The sequence below is a fragment of the Pan paniscus genome, chromosome 10 (assembly GCF_029289425.2).
Source record: "Pan paniscus chromosome 10, NHGRI_mPanPan1-v2.0_pri, whole genome shotgun sequence".
Taxonomy (NCBI): Eukaryota; Metazoa; Chordata; class Mammalia; order Primates; family Hominidae; genus Pan; species Pan paniscus.
In genome coordinates, this window is record NC_073259.2 from 13,449,151 (window position 1) to 13,469,043 (window position 19,893).

At 47.1% G+C, this 19,893-nt stretch overlaps 1 protein-coding gene across 1 annotated transcript; it reads left to right on the top strand.

Moving 5' to 3' along the window:
- Positions 1 to 1,293: 1,293 nt before the first annotated feature.
- On the top strand, positions 1,294 to 7,939 carry LOC100990900 (putative homeobox protein NANOG2). The gene is made up of 4 exons (XM_034935286.3): positions 1,294 to 1,373; positions 4,129 to 4,391; positions 6,904 to 6,990; positions 7,126 to 7,939. The coding sequence occupies exons 1-4, from the start codon at positions 1,340 to 1,342 to the stop codon at positions 7,540 to 7,542; spliced, it is 801 nt and encodes a 266-aa protein (XP_034791177.2). The 5' UTR covers positions 1,294 to 1,339; the 3' UTR covers positions 7,543 to 7,939.
- Positions 7,940 to 19,893: the final 11,954 nt, after the last annotated feature.

Below are 19,893 nucleotides of genomic sequence, written 5' to 3' on the forward strand. Positions count from 1 at the left end.
ACTGGAGTGCAGTGGCACAATCTCGGCTCACTGCAACCTCTGCCTCCTGGGTTCAAGCGACTTTCCTGCCTCAGCCCCGCCGAGTAGCTGGGATTACAGGCGTGTGCCACTACAGCCCGGTTAATTTTTTTGTATATTTTAGTAGAGACGGGGTTTCACCATGTTGGCCAGGCTGATCTCGAACTCCTGACCTCAGAGTTATTCGCCCACCTCGGCCTCCCAAAGTGCTGGGATTATAGGCGTGAACCTTCGCACCTGGCCAGGTTTCTTGAATGTTAGGTTTGGGAATAGAAAGGAAAATGGAAAACTTTAGACTTTTTTTTTTTTTTTTTTTTGAGATGGAGTCTCACTCTGTCCCCCAGGCTAGAGTGCAGTGGCACAATCTCAGCTCACTGCAACCTCTGCCTCCCGGGTTCAAGCAATTTTCCTGCCTCAGCCTCCCGAGTAGCTGGGACTACAGGTCCGTGCTACCACACCCAGCTAATTTTTTGTATTTTTAGTAGAGACGGGGTTTCATCGTGTTAGCCAGGATGGTCTCCATCTCCTGATCTCGTGATCCGCCCGCCTTGGCCTCCCAAAGTGCTGGGATTACAGGCGTGAACGACAGCACCCAGCTACTTTAGACTATTTATGTCCATAAATGTTAGTGCTGGAACCCAAATCTAAAAACTTTATTCCTTTGGAAAACATACCTCCCTCTCACCTCAAACAAACAAACAAACCCAAACACACAAGATGGGCATGGGGTAATGTTGAAAGACATGACAATATCATCATTCCTGATTTAAAAGTTGGAAACGTGGTGAACCTAGAAGTATTTGTTGCTGGGTTTGTCTTCAGGTTCTGTTGCCCGGTTTTCTAGTTCCCCACCTAATCTGGGTTACTCTGCAGCTGCTTTTGCATTACAATGGCCTTGGTGAGACTGGCAGATGGGATTAACTGAGAATTCACAAGGGTGGGGGGTGTCCCCCCAGGAGGGGTGGGTCTAAGGGTGATAGAGCCTTCATTATAAATCTAAAGACTCCAGGACTTTAGCGTTTTTCTGGACTGAGCTGGTTTCCTCCTGTTATTGTGGAGGCGACTCACTTCATCACAACTTCTTGATACTTTTGCTTCTGGAGGTCATATTTCTCTAAGATCTTCCAGAAAAAAGTCTTAAAGCCATCTTAGCCTTTTTTCCAGTCCAGCTCTTAAATTTTTCCCACTCTTCTCCAATAATGACATGAGTGTGGATCCAGCTTGTCCATAAAGCCTGCCTTGCTCCAAAGCATCTGACTGTAAAGACTGGTCACCTATACCTGTGATTTGTGGGCCTGAAGAAAACCATCCATCCTTGCAAATGTCTTCTGCTGAGATGCCTCACACAGAGACTGGTAAGAAAGAAATTTATCCTTGAAAGAAAGGCCAAGTTCCTTAAGAGAAAAGGGAAGGAGAGAGGGTTAAGGGATCATTTCACTCTTGAGCAATAATACCCCATTACTATAAGCAAGTGTTAATATCACCTAATCCTCTGAAAAAACCCCCGTTTCAATTGTAACTTGGTGGCACCTGCCCTTTGAACTATATCCCAGGTCTCAGGAGTGTGCACTGAGTTGAAGGACACAGAATTCGGCAGTTGAACAGTATGCAGTAAATTTGAGAACCTATGGGCTTAGGCATGGTGGAAACAAAAATGTATCATTGGCCGGGCGTGGTGGCTCACGCCTGTAATCCCACCACTTTGGGAGGCCGAGGTGGGCGGATCACGAGGTCAGGAGATCGAGACCATCCTGGCTAACACGGTGAAACCCCATCTCTACTAAAAATACAAAAAATTAGCTGGGCGTGGTGGAGGGCACCTGTAGTCCCAGCTACTTGGGAGGCTGAGGCAGGAGAATGGCGTGTGAACCTGGGAGGCGGAGCTTGCAGTGAGCCGAGATCGCGCCACTGCACTCCAGCCTGGGTGACAGAGCGAGATTCCGTCTCAAAAAAAAAAATGTATTATTATAGTTAAATGAAGGTGATGCGTACATCTTCACATAGCACTGGACACACAGCTATAGCAGATTTATTGCTAATTAACCGGAAGACCTAACATCATAGCTCAGGGATAAGCATGATGTTTTTGTTTTGCCAAAAATGGCATGGCAAATCATGGTGAGATTTCTGTAATTAATATATAATTTATGTAATTACCTTCTTGCTATGTCAGTAACGGCTGTCTCTTCTCCATTCTCTGGGTTTGTGGATGTTACTGGGCAGCTCTGAGTTTGGGAGCACCTCCTATGTTTACTTCTCATCAGTCCTGGGAAGTGTTGATGAAACTTTATGGTAAAGATAATTCCAGAAAGTTTAATCTACTGACAGTCAAACAGAACGTAGCTAGAAGTCCAGTTTGGCTTCAAAACCTGTGCTAGTACTTACGCTTCTGACTGGTAGCTGCAAGGGGTGGGGGATACTCAGGATACTCATAAAGCCACTATCACTCTTTGGAAAATCAATTTTTCAGTAGTTTTCAAAAATTTAAAAATGAACCAACTTTAGTTACAAAATCAGTATATGCCAGGCCCTATGCTAGACCATTTTAATTGGTTACCTCATTTTAATAAACGAAGGAATAATTTTGGAGATGAGGTCAGAGAGCTAGTAAAGGGAAATCTTGGACTGAAACAGAAGCCTATCAAAATTCACATATCCTGCTGGTTCTAGCATTGAGAGCTGGGCAGTGAGTTGCTGGCTTTATTTTTTATTTTTTAAGACACAGTCTCGGGCTGGGCGTGGTGGCTCACGCCTGTAATCCCAGCACTTTGGGAAGCCGAGGCGAGCGGATTGCCAGAGTTCAGGAGTTCGAGACCAGCCTGGGCAACACGGTGAAACCCCCATCTCTACTAAAATACAAAAAATTAGCTGGGCGTGGCGGCATGCACCTATACTCCTAGCTACTCGGGAGGCTGAGACAGGAGAATTGCTTGAACCCGGGAGGCGGAGGTTGCAGTGAGCTGAGATTGCACCACTTCACTCCAGTCTGGGCGACAGAGCGAGACTTCTGTCTCAAAAAGAAAAAAAAAGAAGATGCTTATCATGGGCCAGGCGCAGTGGCTCACACCTGTAATCCCAGCACTTCGAGAGGCCTAAGCAGGCAGATCACCTGAGGTCAGGAGTTCAAGACCAGCCAGGCCAACATAGTGAAACCCTCTCTCTACTAAAAATACAAGCAAATTAGCTGGACATGGTGGCGCGAGCCTGTAGTCCCAGCTACTTGGGAGGCTGAGGCAGGAGAATCACTTGAACCCAGGAGGTGGAGGTTGCCACCAGCCCAGATTGCGCCACTGCACTCCAGCTTGGGCAACAGAGTGGGACTTTGTCTCAGAAAAAAAAAAAAAAAAAAAGAAGGTGCCTATGGCCGGGCGAAGTGTCTCACACCTGTAATCCCAGCATTTTTGGATGCCAAGGCGGCTAGATCACTTGAGGTCAGGAGTTCAGGACCATCCTGCTCAACATGATGAAACACTGTCTCTACTAAAAATACAAAGAATTAGCTAGGCATGGTAGCGGGTGCCTGTAATCACACCTACTCAGGAAGCTGAGGCACAAGAATCTCTTTTTTTTCTTTTTTTTTTTTGAGACAGAGTTTTGCTGTTGTTGCCCAGGCTAGAGTGCAATGGCGTGAACTTGGCTCACCGCAACCTCCACCTTCCAGGTTCAAGTGATTCTCCTGCCTCAGCCTCCCAAGTAGCTGGGATTACAGGCATGTGTCACCACGCCCAGCTAATTTTGTATTTTTAGTAGAGACGGGGTTTCTCCATGTTGGTCAGGCTGGTCTTGAACTCCTGACCTCAGGTGATCCACCTGCCTGGGCCTCCCAAAGTGTTGGGATTACAGGCGTGAGGCACCGCCCCCGCCGAGAATCTCTTGAACCTGGGAAGCGGAGGTTGCAATGAGCGGAGATCACCCCACTGCACTCCTGCCTGGGCGTCAGAGCAAGACTCTGTCTCTAAATAAATAAATAAATAAATAAGAAGGTGCTTATTACTTAGATCTGGGGTTGTGGGGATTATCAAAGTACTTTGAAAACAAATTTTTTAACAGGATATTTTAATATTTGGAAAAAGTTTTAAAGAAAAGCATCCTTTTATTTGTTTCCAACAGTCTCTCCTCTTCCTTCCTCCATGGATCTGCCTATTCAGGACAGCCATGATTCTTCCACCAGTCCCAAAGGCAAACAACCCACTACTGCAGAGAAGAGTGCCACAAAAAAGGAAGACAAGGTCCCGGTCAAGAAACAGAAGACCAGAACTGTGTTCTCTTCCACCCAGCTGTGTGTACTCAATGATAGATTTCAGAGACAGAAATACCTCAGCCTCCAGCAGATGCAAGAACTTTCCAACATCCTGAACCTCAGCTACAAACAGGTAGGCTTATTTTGTCGTTGCAATAAGGTGAACAAAAATTGGACTAATTTGCATGGCTAAGATCTCTGTGGATGCACATAGATGTGTGTGGTATGTGTCAGCACACCCTCTCTTGCAAATAATTTAAGTATGAAGATGAGGTATGTTATGGCTTAACCCTTCACCCTTCACCTCAATAGAGTTTTAATTTTATTTTATTTTGAGATGGAGTCTGGCTCTGTTATCCAGGCTGGATTCACTGTGGCACAATCTCGGCTCACTGCCTCAGCCTCCCGAATAGCTGGGATTACAGGCGCCTGCCACCGCGCCTAGCTAATTTTTGTATTTCAGTAGAGACGGGGTTTCACCATGTTGGCCAGACTGGTCTTGAACTCCTAACCTGAGGTGATCTGCCTACCTTGGCCCACCAAAGTGCTGGGATTACAGGCGTGAGCCACCGTGCCTGGCCTCAATAGAGTTTTTAAAAAAATAAACAAAGTCTCCCAATTCCAAACAGTAGGAATAGATCTTCATCACACCAATTTGTACTTTATTTCTTATACTTGAGGTTAGATTCTAAACCCTAAAGATATCCAAACTAGTATTAGATCTACTTATCTATAGGCAGAGACAGCTTCTATCAATGTTGTCCTTAACAGCCAAGGTTATTAAAATGTCTTTTCTCAGGAAAGATCCAATAGGAAAAAAGAAAGAAACCTCTCTAATTAGGCTCCAACCATACCCCACCCTCCATGAGATTGACTGGATAGGCATCACGGAAACCAGAACACATAGTTTCCATACAAGAAAAATCCTATGAGGGATGGGAGGAGGGGAAAGGAAGGATTCAGCCAGTGTCCAGACTGAAACTAAGTAATATCAATTTCACTCATCTTCACACGTCTTCAGGTTGCATGTTCGTGGAGTAGTTTAGGAATAAATCCATGGTTTGTGGAGTACTAAAATACCTAGTGGTCTGCTGTATTACATTAAGGCCTTCCCCAGCAGCTTCCAAGGCAGCCTCCAAGTCACTGGCAGGAGAATTTGGCTGGAACTGCATGCAGGACTGCAGAGATTCCTCTCCACAGTTATAGAAGGGACTGTTCCAGACCTGATTGTTCCAGGATTGGGTGCACCAGGTCTGAGTGTTCCAGGAGTGGTTGCTCCAGGACTGGATGTTCTGGGTCTGGTTGCTCCAGGTTGAATTGTTCCAGGTCTGGTTGCTCCACATTGGAAGGTTCTTCACCTCTTTCTTTCATTAAATATCTATTACGTGAATGTGATATAATTTAACCACTTTCTTTTCTTGCATAGACCAATATTGTGAAAATCTTTCCAATGTTTCCTTAATCAAAAAGAATTATGGGCCGGGCGCAGTAGCTCACACCTGTAATCCCAGCACTTTGGGAGGCCAAGGCAGGCAGATTACCTGAGGTCAGGAGTTCAAGACCAGCCTCGCCAACATGGTGAAACCCCCGTCTCTACTAAAAATACAAAAAATTGCCGGGCGTGGTGGTGGTTGCCTGTAATCCCAGCTACTCAGGAGGCTGAGGCAGGAGAATTGCTTGAACCCATGAGGTGGAGGTTGCAGTGAGCCGAGATCTTGCCACTGCACTCCAGCCTGGGCAAAAGGTCAAGACTCCGTCTCAAAAAAAAAAAAAAAAGAATTACATAACTCCACTTTCCAGGTTAGGAGAATTCCTAACTTACACTGGTTCTCATTAAAATAAAAACTATCTCTTCTTTTTCCTTTTTTTCTTTCTGCCAGCAACCTCCAGCTTCTTTTGTTTTTAGCCCTTATTTTGTATCGAAAATGTTCATTTCTCTTTTTTATTTTTATTTTTTTTAAAACAGTCTTTCTCTGTTGCCCAGGCTGGAATGCAGCTGTGCAATCTTGGCTTACTGCAACCTCCACCTCCCAGGTGCAAGCGATCCTTCCATCTCCGCGCCTGAGTAGCTGGGACCATAGGCACACACCATTATGCCCGGCTAATTTGTTACTTTATTTTATTTTTTTGAGACGGAGTCTCGCTCTGTCGCCCAGGCTGGAGTGCAGTGGCGCAATCTCGGCTCACTGCAAGCTCCGCCTCCTGGGTTCAAGCCATTCTCCTGCCTCAGCCTCCCGAGTAGCTGGGACTACAGGCGCGCGCCGCCACGCCCAGCTAACTTTTTTTTTTTTTTTTTTGTATTTTTAGTAGAGACGGAGTTTCACCATGTTAGCCAGGATGGTCTTGCTCTCCTGACCTCATGATCCGCCCGCCTCGGCCTCCCAAAGTGCTGAGATTACAGGCGTGAGCCACTGCGTATGCCTGGCTAATTTTTTTAATTTTTGTAAAGACAGGGTTTCACCATTTTGGCGAGGCTGGTGCGAACTCCTGGGCTTAAGCAATTCGCCCACCTTGGCTTCCCGAAGTGTTGGGATTACAGGTGTGAGACATGGTGCCTGGCCAGGAATAAAAGTTAGTAGTACTCTTTCATTCAAAGTACATCCGTATTATTAATGTTTTATAATTTCTGTCATTTTTTCCTGCAGGTGAAGACCTGGTTCCAGAACCAGAGAATGAAATCTAAGAGGTGGCAGAAAAACAACTGGCTGAAGAATAGCAATGGTGTGACGCAGGTAACAGGAAACTTCATTCTGTTCTTTCCTTTCAGTGATCTTTCAATCTTGTCCATCCCTGAAACACACAACTCCAGTCACAGACAGTTCTGGTTGTCCTTGTACCCTTTCTGTTAATCTCTCCTTCTCTTTCAGAAGGCCTCAGCACCTGCCTACCCCAGCCTCTACTCTTCCTACCACCAGGGATGCCTGGTGAACCCGACTGGGAACCTTCCAATGTGGAGCAACCAGACCTGGAACAATTCAACCTGGAGCAACCAGACCCAGAACATCCAGTCCTGGAGCAACCACTCCTGGAACACTCAGACCTGGTGCACCCAATCCTGGAACAATCAGGCCTGGAACAGTCCCTTCTATAACTGTGGAGAGGAATCTCTGCAGTCCTGCATGCAGTTCCAGCCAAATTCTCCTGCCAGTGACTTGGAGGCTGCCTTGGAAGCTGCTGGGGAAGGCCTTAATGTAATACAGCAGACCACTAGGTATTTTAGTACTCCACAAACCATGGATTTATTCCTAAACTACTCCACGAACATGCAACCTGAAGACGTGTGAAGATGAGTGAAATTGATATTACTCAGTTTCAGTCTGGACACTGGCTGAATCCTTCCTCTCCCCTCCTCCCATCACTCATAGGATTTTTCTTGTATGGAAACTATGTGTTCTGGTTTCCATGATGCCTATCCAGTCAATCTCATGGAGGGTGGGGTATGGTTGGAGCCTAATTAGAGAGGTTTCTTTCTTTTTTCCTATTGGATCTTTCCTTTTTTTTTTTTTTTTTTTTCTGCCTTCAAGCATCTGTTTAACAAAGCACATCTTGCACCGCCCTTAATCCATTCAACCCTGAGTGGATACAGCACATGTTTCAGAGAGCACAGGGTTGGGGGTAAGGTCACAGATCAACAGGATCCCAAGGCAGAAGAATTTTTCTTAGTACAGAACAAAATGAAAAGTCTCCCATGTCTACCTCTTTCTACACAGACACAGCAACCATCCGATTTCTCAATCTTTTCCCCACCTTTCCCCCCTTTCTATTCCACAAAACCGCCATTGTCTTCATGGCCCGTTCTCAATGAGCTGTTGAGTACACCTCCCAGATGGGGTGGTGGCCGGGCAGAGGAGCTCCTCACTTCCCAGTAGGGGCGGCCGGGCAGAAGCGCCCCTCACCTCCCGGACGGGGCAGCTGGCCGGGCGGGGGGCTGACCCCCCCCACCTCCCTCCCGGACGGGGCGGCTGGCCGGGCGGGGGGCTGACCCCCCACCTCCCTCCCGGACAGGGCGGCTGGCCGGGCAGAGGGGCTCCTCACTTCCCAGTAGGGGCGGCCGGGCAGAGGCGCCCCTCACTTCCCCGACGGGGCGGCTGGCCCGGCGGGGGGCTGACCCCCCCACCTCCCTCCCGGAGGGGGCGGCTGGCCGGGCAGAGGGGCTCCTCACTTCCCGGTAGGGGCAGCCGGGCAGAGGCGCCCCTCACCTCCCGGACGGGGCGGCTGGCCAGGCGGGGGGCTGACCCCCCCACCTCCCTCCCAGATGAGGAGGGAGGACGCTCCTCACTTCTCAGACGGGGTGGCTGCCGGGCGGAGGGGCTCCTCACTTCTCAGACGGGGCGGTTGCCAGGCAGAGGGTCTCCTCACTTCTCAGACAGGGCGGCCGGGCAGAGACACTCCTCACATCCCGGACGGGGCGGCAGGGCAGAGGTGCTCCCCACATCTCAGACGATGGGCGGCCGGGCAGAGAGGCTCCTCACTTCCCAGATGTGATGGCGGCCGGGAAGAGGCGCTCCTCACTTCCTAGATGGGATGGCGGCCGGGCAGAGACGCTCCTCACTTTCCAGACTGGGCAGCCAGGCAGAGGGGCTCCTCACATCCCAGACGATGGGCAGTCAGGCGGAGACGCTCCTCACTTCCCAGACGGGGTGGCTGCCAGGCAGAGGCTGCAATCTCGGCACTTAGGGAGGCCAAGGCAGGCGGCTGGGAGGTGGTTGTAGCGAGCCGAGATCACGCCACTGCACTCCAGCCTGGGCGCCATTGAGCACTGAGTTAACGAGACTCCGTCTGCAATCCCGGCACCTCGGGAGGCCGAGGCTGGCGGATCACTCGCGGTTAGGAGCTGGAGACCAGCCCAGCTGACACATCGAAACCCCGTCTCCACCAAAAAAATTCGAAAACCAGTCAGGCGTGGCGGCGCACGCCTGCAATCGCAGGCACTCGGCAGGCTGAGGCAGGAGAATCGGGCAGGGAGGTTGCAGTGAGCTGAGATGGCAGCAGTACCGTCCAGCTTCGGCTCGGCATCAGAGGGAGACCGTGGAAAGAGGGGAGAGGGGAGAGGGGAGAGGGGAGAGGGGAGACGGGGGAGGGGGGAGGGGAGAGGGGAGAGGGGAGAGGGGAGAGGGGAGAGGGGAGAGGGGAGAGGGAGCTCTATCTACCACACAGTCCTGGATCTTTCCTGAGAAAAGATATTTTAATAACCTTGGCTGCTAAAGACAACTTGATAGAAGCTGTCTCTGGCTATAGATAAGTAGATGTAATGCTAGTTTGGGTATCTTTAGGGTTTAGAATCTAACCTCAAGAATGAGAAATAAGCTGGGCGTGGTGGCTTACATCTGTAATCCCAGCACTTTGGGAGGCCAAGGCGGGCAGATCACGAGGTCAGGAGATAGAGACCATCCTGGCTAACACGGTGAAACCCTGTCTCTACTAAAAAATACAAAAAAATTAGCTGGGCATGGTGGCGGGCGCCTGTAGTGCCAGCTACTCGGGAGGCGGAGGTTGCAGTGAGCCAAGATCGTGCCACTGCACTCCAGCCTGGGCGACAGAGTGAGACTCTGTCTCCAAAAAAAAAAAAAAGAAAGAAAGAAAAAGAAAAGGAAATAAAAGTACAAATTGGTGTGATGAAGATATATTCCTATTGTTTGGGATTGGGAGGCTTTGTTTATGTTTTTAAAAACTCTGTTGAGGCTGGGTGTGGTGGCTCACACCTGTAATCGCAGCACTTTGGGAGGCCAAGGTAGGCAGATCACCTCAGGTTAGGAATTCAAGACCAGTCTGGCCAACATGGTGAAATCCCGTCTCTACTAAAATACAAAAATTAGCTGGGCATGGTGGCAGGCGCCTGTAATCCCAGCGACTCGGGAGGCTGAGCCGAGATGGTGCCACAGCAATCCAGCCTGGATGACAGAGCCGGACTCCATGTCAAAATAAAATAAAAACTCTATTGAGGTGAAGGGTGAAGCTTTAAGTTGTTACATACTTCATTGATTTCCTCAGCCCTTTTTGGCTCCGTTTTACTATAGCCTGTATTTTGTTGGTTATGACTAATATTTGTGGAAAGAGGCCTTGTGTTTAGTGCATTATAACGGCATCAGTACTACTTCGGCTGGTTTAAGTACTAATGAATAAAACAACCATTTTTCCTTCAGTTGACTTTGGCCTGATTTCTCCTAGTGTTTCAATCAGTAAAAATACAGCTTAAACATAAATCTTTGTTACATTTTTAGTTGGGGTGGAGGAGTAAATTAGCTGAGAACACTGCTATCTTAGAAATAGATAGAAAAAGCTGAATGTGGTGGCCCATGCCTGTAGTCCCAGCTACTTGGGAGGCTGAAGAAGGAAGATCGCTTGAGCCCTGGAGGACTCACTCCAGCCTGGGCAACAGTGAGTCCCCTGCCTCAAAAAATGGATAGAATTGAGTAAGTGGCTGGGCGAGGTGGCTCAGTCCTATAATCCCAGCACTTTGGGAGGCTGAACTGGGTGGATCATGTGAGGTCAGGAGTTCAAGACCAGCGTGGCCAACATGGCGAAACACCATCTCTACTAAAAATACAAAAATTTGTTGCAAGAGGTTGCAGTGAGCTAAGATCACACCACTGCACTCCAGCCTGGGCAACAGAGTGAGATTCCTGACCTCAAGTGATCTGCCTGCCTCTGCCTCTCAAAGTGCTGGGATTACAGGTGTGAGCCACTGCGCTTGGCCTTTTTTTTTTTTTTAAGATGGTGTGTCACTAACATTTTAATAAAATTATTGGTTCTTACAAAGGGCAGATAATGAAGCTCCAATAAATTTGAGGAAATATTAAATAGTAATTCAGAGCCTAGAAATTTTGGAAAAAATATCTGGCTTCTCTTTGCTTTGGATTAAGTTCAGCTACAAAGCATGGGGGTAGTTTATATTTCTGTTATCCTGATGAGAAATCTGATGTGGTAGATACCACCCTCCACCTGCCGAAAGGATAATCTTGAGTAGATAATGGAACCAGTTTTACTGACCTAATGAGCATAGGAATTGTTCAGGGCCTTGGTGGCAGTTAACACGTGTGTGATGGCTGTGTGGGCAGCACTGATGGAATCTACAGGGCCTTCCCCAGTTTGGGGGATGTTAAGTATGACTGCAGGGTTACTGAGAGGCTGAGGAAAGATGCCTGACTTGAGGTCTGGGATCTGCGAGAGGGAAGATTTTGAGTTGCACATAGGCTTGAAGCATCTCATGTTGAAAGCATCAAGCTGGGGACTGAAGAAAGGAAGTAAGAGATGAGAGAAAAAAGGAGATTGGTGTCTGGTTTTCACTGTTTAATTTGCTTTTGGAAATTAACCATTAATGGAAATATGACTTGTTTCCTACATCCAATAGGTCAATATTCAAGTTGAGGTGAAGACCTAGGGCAGAAGGTAGTAAAACCCACAGTCACCAAGAAACCAAAGAAAGGCTGTACGCAGTGGCTCACACCTGCAATCCCAGCACTTTGGGAGACTGAGGCAGGCGGATCACTTGAGGTCAGGAGTTCAAGACCATCCTGGCCAAATATGGTGAAACCCCATCTCTGCTAAAAATACAAAAATTAGCCGGTTATGGTAGCTCACACCTGTAATCTCAGCTACTTAGGAGGCAAAGGCAGGAGAATCGCATAAACTCTGGAGGTGGAAATGGCAGTGAGCTGAAATTGCACCACTGCACTCCAGCCTGGTGGAGAGTGAGACTCCAGCTCAGGAAAAAAAAAGAAAAAAGAAAATTTTCTTCTTTTCTTTTTTTTTTTTTTTTTCCTGAGACACAGTCTCACTCTGTCACCCAGGCTGGAGTGCAGTGGCGTGATCTTGGCTCACTGCAACCTCTGCCTCCCAGGTTCAAGTGATTCTCCTGCTTCAGCCTTCGGAGTAGCTGGGATTACAGGTGTGTGCCACCACATCTGGCTAATTTTTGTATTTTTAATAGTGACAGGGTTTCACCATGTTGGTTAGGCTGGTCTTGAAGTCCTGACCTCGTGATCCTCCAGCCTCAGCCTCCCAAAGTGTTGGGATTACAGGCGTGAGCCACTGCATCCGGCCTGATTTCTTTTCTTTTCTTTTTTTTTTTTTTGAGATGAGTCTCGCTCTGTCACCAGGCTGGAGTACAGTGGCACAATCTTGGCTCACTGCAACCTCTGCCTCCCGGGTTCCAGCAATTCTCCTGCCTCAGCCTCCCAAGTAGCTGAGACTACAGGTACGTGCCACCACGCCCAGCCAATTTTTGTATTTTTAGTAGAGGCAGGGTTTCACCATGTTGGCCAGGACGGACTCCATCTCTTGACCTGGTGATCTGCCCACCTCGGCCTCGCAAAGTGCTGGGATTACAGGCGTGAGCCACTGCGCCCAGCCCCGATTTTCTTTTTTTTAAAGAATCATGGCTTTTGGTTGCAAGTCTGAAATAAATTTGCTCTTAAAAGCAAATTATTTAAGCAATAGAAAAATACATAACGAAGTTGATCTAGTAATTACACCTATTCAGATATAAACACTAAATAATTCAGCATATATTCTTACAGATTTTCAGCCAAAGATATTTTAGTACATATAATGTAGATGTTAATGGGTGGTTTTGTAAATTATAACACTATATTTTCTGGGTTTTTTTCTGAGACGGAGTTTCACTCCTGTTGCCCAGTGCAATGTCACAATCTTGGCTCACTCCAACCTCCGCCTCCCACGTTCAAGCGATTCTCCTGACTCAGCCTCTGGAAAGCTGGGATTATAAGCATGCATCACCACACCCGGATAATATTGTATTTTTAGTAGACACGGGGTTTCTCCATGTTGGTCAGGCTGGTCTCAAACTCCCGACCTCAGGTGATCTGCCTGCCTTGGCCTCCCAAAGTGCTGGGATTAACAGGCGTGAGCTACCGTGCCCGTCTTTTTTTTTTTTTTTGAGGCGAAGTTTTCCCCTGTCGCCCAGGCGGCTGGAGTGCAGCATGCGATCTCATCTTACCATAACCTTCACATCCCCAGTTCAAGCCAATTCTCCTGCCTCAGCCTCCTGAGTAGCTGGGATTACAGGTGCATGCCACCACGCCTGGCTAATTTTTGTATTTTAAGTAGACACAAGGTTTCACCATGTTGGCCAGGCTGGTCTTGAACTTCTGACCTCAGGTGATCCCTCGGTCTCCCAAAGTGCTGGGATTACAGGCATGAGCCATTGTGCCCCGGTTTTTTTTTTTTTTTTTTTTTTTAAAGACAAAGTCTTGGCCAGGCAGGGTGGCTCATGCCTGTAATCCCAGCACTTTGGGAGGCCAAGGCTGGTGGATCACCTGAGGTCAGGAGTTTGAGACTAACCTGGCCAACATGGTGAAACCCCGTGTCTACTAAAAGTACAAGAAATTAGCCTGGTGTGGTGGCGTGCACCTGTAATCCCAGCTACTCGGGAGGCTGAGGCAGAAGAATTGCTTGAACCTGGGAGGCGGAGGTTGCAGTGAGCCAAGATTGCACCATTGCACTCCAGTTTGGGCAACAAGAGCAAATTCTGTCTCAAAAAAAAGAAAAAAAAAGACAAGGTCTGGCTCTGCTGCCCAAATGGGGTTCAGTGGTGCCGTCTCAGCTCACTGCAGCCTCGACTTCCTGGATTCAAGGAATTCTCCTGCCTCAGCCTCCCAAATAGCTCAGACTACAGGCACGAACCACTATGCCCAACAAACTTTTGTATTATTTATTTATTTTTTTTGAGATGTTGCCCAGGCTGGAGAGCAGTGGCACAATCTCCACTCACTGCAACCTCTGCCTCTTGGGTTCAAGCGATTCTCCTGCCTCAGCCTCCCAAGTAGCTAGGATTACAGGTACCACACCTGGCTAATTTTTGTATTTTTAGTAGAGTTGGGGTTTCACCATTTTGGACAGGCTGGTCTTGAACTCCTGACCTCAAGTGATCCGCCCGCCTCAGCCTTCCAAAGGGCTGAGATTACAGGCGTGAGCCACCGTACTCGGCCTATCATAGATAACTTTCTATATACTAAAATTGGATCTGGCTCATTCATTTTAATTATTATGTAATAATAAATATTACAGATGTATCACGATTTAAGTTGTTTTTATTTTTGTTTTGATTTTTGAGCACTATATATAACTATTAACATTTTAAAAAATTTTTAAAAAAAATTTTTTTTGAGACGGAGTCTTGCTCTGTCACCCAGGCTGGAGTGCAGTGGCACGATCTTGGCTCACTGCAACCTCCGCCTCCCAGGTTCAAGTGATTCTCCTGGCTCGGCCTCCCAGGTAGCTGGGATTACAGGCACTGGCCACCACGCCCGGCTTATTTTTGTATTTTTTAGTAGAGATGGGGTTGCACCATGTTGACCAGGCTGGTCTCGAACTCCTGACCTCAGGTGATCCACCTGCCTCGGCCTCTCAAAGTGCTCAGATTACAGGCATGAGCCACCGCACCCGGCCTGCTATTAACATCTTGACATTAATTTAAATAAATGTTAAGGTGTAGATTTTTTTTTTTTTTTTTTGAAACAGAATTTTGCTATTGTTGCCCAGGCTGGAGTGTAATGGCACGATCTCAGCTCACTGCAACCTCTGCCTCCCGGTTTCAAGTGATTCTCCTGCCTCAGCCTCCCAAGTAGCTGGGATTACAGGCATGCACCATCATGACTGGCTAATTTTGTATTTTTAGTAGAGATGGGGTTTCTCCATGTTGGTCAGGCTGGTCGTGAACTCCTGACGTCAGGTGATCTGCCCGTGTTGGCCTGCCAAAGTGCTGGGATTACTGGCATGAGCCACCACGCCCGGCCGATAGCTTTTTTTTTTTTAGGCAGAGTCTCGCTCTGTCGCCCAGGCTGGAGTGCAGTAGTGCCATCTGGGCTCACTGCAACTTGCGCCTCCTGGGTTCAAGCAGTTCTCCTGCCTCAGACTCCCAAGTAGCTGGGATTACAGGCACCTGCCACCATGTCCGGCTAATTTTTTGTATTTTTTAGTAGAGATGGGGTTTCGCCATCTTGGCCAGGCTGGTCTTGAACTCTTGACCTCATGATCCACCCGCCTTGGCCTCCCAAAGTGCTGGGATTATAGGCGTGAGCCACCGCGCCCGGCCGATATGTTTTTAAAAATTAAAAAATGCCATTCTTTATGTTCCTGCTCACTTCATGGCTAAATGAGAACTAATCACTGACTACTATTAGCCAAGTGATTAAAAGTTAAAAAATGTAAGCTCTATGTTGTCTTTATGGTCCAAAAACTTAATGCCTAAGAAGGTGAAAGATCAGCAAATAAACATTAAAGCAAAATTCACTATACATAAGCCACCTTAAGAAGAGGCTTGAAAAGTTGCCAATAAGAACTTGGAGATGTGCCAACCTAATTTAAGGCTTTTCAGCTTATCCTTTCTAGGTCACCGGATCACCAACAATATAAACAAATATAATAATAGGAGATTAAGCAAAAAGGAAATTATAAGTTCACAAGTCAGGCTCTCCTTTTTACATCTCTTCCTTTCCCCTAGAAAATTTTGCTTTCTTTGTTCTTTTCCCAAAAGGAGGTGTGTGTTACTTCCAACATTATATTTTAGTAACTTTACCATATTTTAGTTTTTAAAATTCATTTTCTTGATTTTTCAGCTTCCACTTCCATTTCAGTTTGTACCTGAAGGAGAGAAGCATGGATTGAATTTGCCTGGGTTTTCCGAATTTCATAATATAAATTCAAAGCTCAGAAGTGGGAGGAATACAGGCCTTGATTAGTGAATTTCAAGCTCAGTTCTCGGGGTGAAGGACAAGGTTAATTCTACTCTGAATAATTCTACCGTTCAGAAAACCTGGTGTGTCTACCGGAAAAAATACAGGCTGTGACTACAAACCTAAAAGTAAAGGCAAACAACTGCCAGACAGAGGCAGGAAAACGGGGGAGGACCCTTGGTAAATATTGCATGCCTCCTGGGGCCCCCATGGGTTTTGACTCAAGAAGGAGATGAAGGGAATTTGTTAAAGAAAGAAGTCACTGGGACAGACAAAAGCTTCCGGCACAGGAAGTTAGTTCGACTAAGGATACCGAATTTGAATGGGTTCCTGGGTGTGAAGTTGAAGTGAAACTTGATTGAAAAGAAGCTGCTGGTGGTGAGTCTCTCCTTAAGCTATTCCTGGCTTCTGGGTAGTTGGTATAAACTTTGTGGTCCTCCAATAAAATGTTCTTGAGAATTTTAAAGGGTTAAGCACCTGGGAAATTACTTCAATGCAATGGTAGCACTACCTCCAATGACACTACCAAGCAAACTATTAAGAAACAGAAAAGCTCACAGATCAAATTAAGATACTAGAATCATATTAAATCACTTAAATACATGGCACAAAGCACAGTAAAAAAAGATGGGATACATTAATCCATTTAGGATAAGGTGCATGTGGAGTAGAAAGGGTAGCAGTGTTTATATGTCCTCTGATACACTGGCGTAGTCACAAGAGCTAAGGACAAGAATCAAGGGTGAGAATTTGAGATTCAATTAGGGCCAGGGATCTGCAGAACAGATGTACCTGGAACATGGGTGTGAATGTGCTCTTATCAGAGAGACAAAGGGGTAAGTATTCCTGGCCACAGAAGTAGTTCTCCTTGGCTCATTGAGCAGCACTTTTTTTTTTTTTTGAGATGGAATCTTGCTCTGTCACCCAGGCTGGAATGCAGTGGTGTGATCTCGGTCCACTGCAACCTCCGCCTTCCGGGTTCAAGTTGTCATTCTCCCTCAGCCTGCTGAGTAGCTGGGACTACAGGTGCACACCACCACACCTGGCTAATTTTTCTATTTTTAGTAGAGACAGGGTTTCACCATATTGGCCATGCTGGTCTCGAACTCCTGACCTCATGATCTGCCTGCCTCAACTTCCCAAAGTGCTGCGTTTATAGGTGTGAGCCACCACGCCGGGCCCCAAATCTCATTTCTTAAGTCTCGTCCTTCCTCAGCCTTTCAGTAATCCTACAGTCATACTTTTGTTTTGAGACAACATTTTGCTATGTTGTTTAGGCTGGAGTGTAGTGGCACGATCATGGCTCACTGCTACCTCAACCTTTTGGGTCTAACAGATCCTCCCACCTCAGCCTCCCTAGTAGCTGGGATCACAGGCTAATTTTTTTTTTTTTTTCTATTTTTTGTAGAGACAGGCTCTCACTATGTTGCCTAGGTTGGTCTCGAACTCCTGGACTCAAGGGATCCTCCCATCTTGGCTTGCAAAAGTGCTGGAATTGCAGGTGTGAGCCCCACCAGGCCTGCAATCATACTTAGCCCTCAAGCTATGTAAGGCTCTGTAGGTTCTTTCAGTGCAGTCCACACAACTATCACACACAGTTCCTGGTCAATTCTTATCTCATTATGTCAATAAAAGTGACTCCTTTTATTTACTCAGAGTTGCTGCCCTCTATCTGTGGGTGGGGGGGGCGGGTGCGGGGGGCGGGAAAGACCATGTTTTAAGTATCTGCCACATCAGTCTTTTTCTTTTTTTTTTTGAGTTGGAGTCTCCCTCTGTCTCCCAGCCTAGAGTGCAGTGGCAGGATCTCAGCTCACTGCAACCTCCACCTCCCAGGTTCAAGCAGTTGTCTTGCCTCAGTCTCCTGAGTAGCTGGGATTACAGGTGCGCACACACCACGCCCAGCTAATTTTTGTATTTTTAGTTGAAGTGGGGTTTCACTATGTTGGTCAGGCTGGTCTCAGACTCCTGACCTTGTGATCCGCCTGCCTCGGCCTCCCAAAGTGCTGGGATTACAGGCGTGAGCCACCACTCCTGGCCACATCAGTCTTTGTCAGGATAAGAGAGATGATCATTATTCTTAACTCTTAGCGATGTATTTTTATTATGCCTTTTTTAAAAAACATGCTTTTTCCTTTTTTTTTCTTACAGTTCTATAGGTCAGAATACTCTGCCTCTTTTTATTTTTTTTTGAGACGGAGTCTTGCTCTGTCTCCCAGGCTGGAGTGCAGTGGCATGATCTTGGCTCACTGCAACCTCTGCCTCCCGGATTCAAGCGATTCTTCTTCCTCAGCTTTCCGAGTAGCTGGAATTACATGTACCTGCCACCACACCCAGCTAATTGTTGTATCTTTAGTAGAGATGGGGTTTCGCCATGTTGGCCAGGCTGCTCTCCAACTCCTGACCTCAGGTGATCTGCCTGCCTCGGCGTCCCAAAGTGCTGGGATTACAGGCGTGAGCCACCTCAGCAGTCCTACTCTGCCTCTTATGTCACTTACATCTTCCAAAAGAAGAGTGAAAAATAGGCCGGGCGCAATGGCTTACACCTGTAATCCCAGCTCTTTGGGAGGCCAAGGCAGGCGGATCACCTGAGGTCAAGTGTTTGAGACCGGCCTGGCCAACATGGAGAAACCCCATCTCTACTAAAAATACAAACATTACCTGGGCCTGGTGGCATGTGACTGTAATCCCAGCTTTTTGGGAGGCTAAGGCAGGAGAAGAATCGCTTGAACCTGGGAAGCAGAGGTTGCGGTGAGCCAAGATGGCGCCACTGTACTCCAATCTGTGTAATAGAGTGAGACTCTTTTTCAAAAAAATAATAATAATAAATAAATAAATACAAACATTAGCTGGGCGTGGTGGCACGCGCCTGTAATCCCAACTACTCTGGAGGCTGAGGCAGGAGAATCATTTGAACCTGGGAGGCAGAGGTTGCAGTGAGCCAAGATCCTGCCACCGCACTCCAGCCTGGGCAATAAGAGCAAGACCCTGTCTCTGAAAAAAAGAAAAAAAGAATAGTGAAAAATAAAGTGAGTTCCAATTTGGAGGTAAATACCTTTCAGAGTACTTTAGATTTACACAGCACTCAATTACATGAGAAAATATTTATAAACTGTGCTTCACTTGAACTGTAAGCTATACTCTGAGGTTAACTGCCATTTGTGTGTTGACACTCTAAAGCTCTGTAAGTTTTTTTTTTTTTTTTTTTTTTTTTAAGACTAGTCAGGCCGGGTACGATGGCTCACACCTGTAATCCCAGCACTTTGGGAGGCTGAGCCGGGTGGATCACCTGAGGTCAGGAGTTCAAGACTAGCCTCACCAACATGGTGAAACCTCGTCTCTACTGAAAATACAAAAATTAGCCCAGCGTGGTGGTGCACGCTTGTAACCCCAGCTACTTGGGAGGCTGAGGCAGGAGAATCGCTTGAATCTGGAGGCAGAGGTTGCTGTGAGCCGAGATCATGACACTGCACCCCAGCCTGGGTGGTCTCGGAAAAAAATAAAAATAAAAATGGCTGGGCGAGGTGGCTCACACCCACACCTGTAATCCCAGCACTTTAGGAGGCCAAGGCGGGCAGATCACTTGATGTCAGGAGTTTGAGACCAGCCTGGCCAACATGGTGAAACCCTGTCTCTACTAAAAATACAAAAATTAGCTGGGCGTGGTGTCACACACCTGTAATTCCAGCTACTTGGGAGGCTGAGGCAGGAAACTCACTTGAACCCGGGAGGTGGAATTTGCAGTGAGCTGAGATCACGCCACTGTACTCCAGCCTGGGCGACAGAGTGAGACTCAAAAAAATAATAATAATAAAAATAAAATACAATAAAAGATTTATTTATTTATTTATTTATGTATTTCAGACAGAACCTTGCTCTGTTGCCCAGGCTGGAGTACAGTGCCACGATCTCAGCTCACTGCAACCTCTGCCTCCCAGCTTC

Bases quoted from the DNA above. Each gene is read 5' to 3' on its own strand.
- LOC100990900 (XM_034935286.3), top strand. From the start codon at position 1,340: ATGTCTTCTGCTGAGATGCCTCACACAGAGACTG. The intron at 4,392-6,903 runs GTAGGCTTATTT...TTTTTCCTGCAG, and splicing joins TGAACCTCAGCTACAAACAG to GTGAAGACCTGGTTCCAGAA. The intron at 6,991-7,125 runs GTAACAGGAAAC...CTTCTCTTTCAG, and splicing joins ATAGCAATGGTGTGACGCAG to AAGGCCTCAGCACCTGCCTA.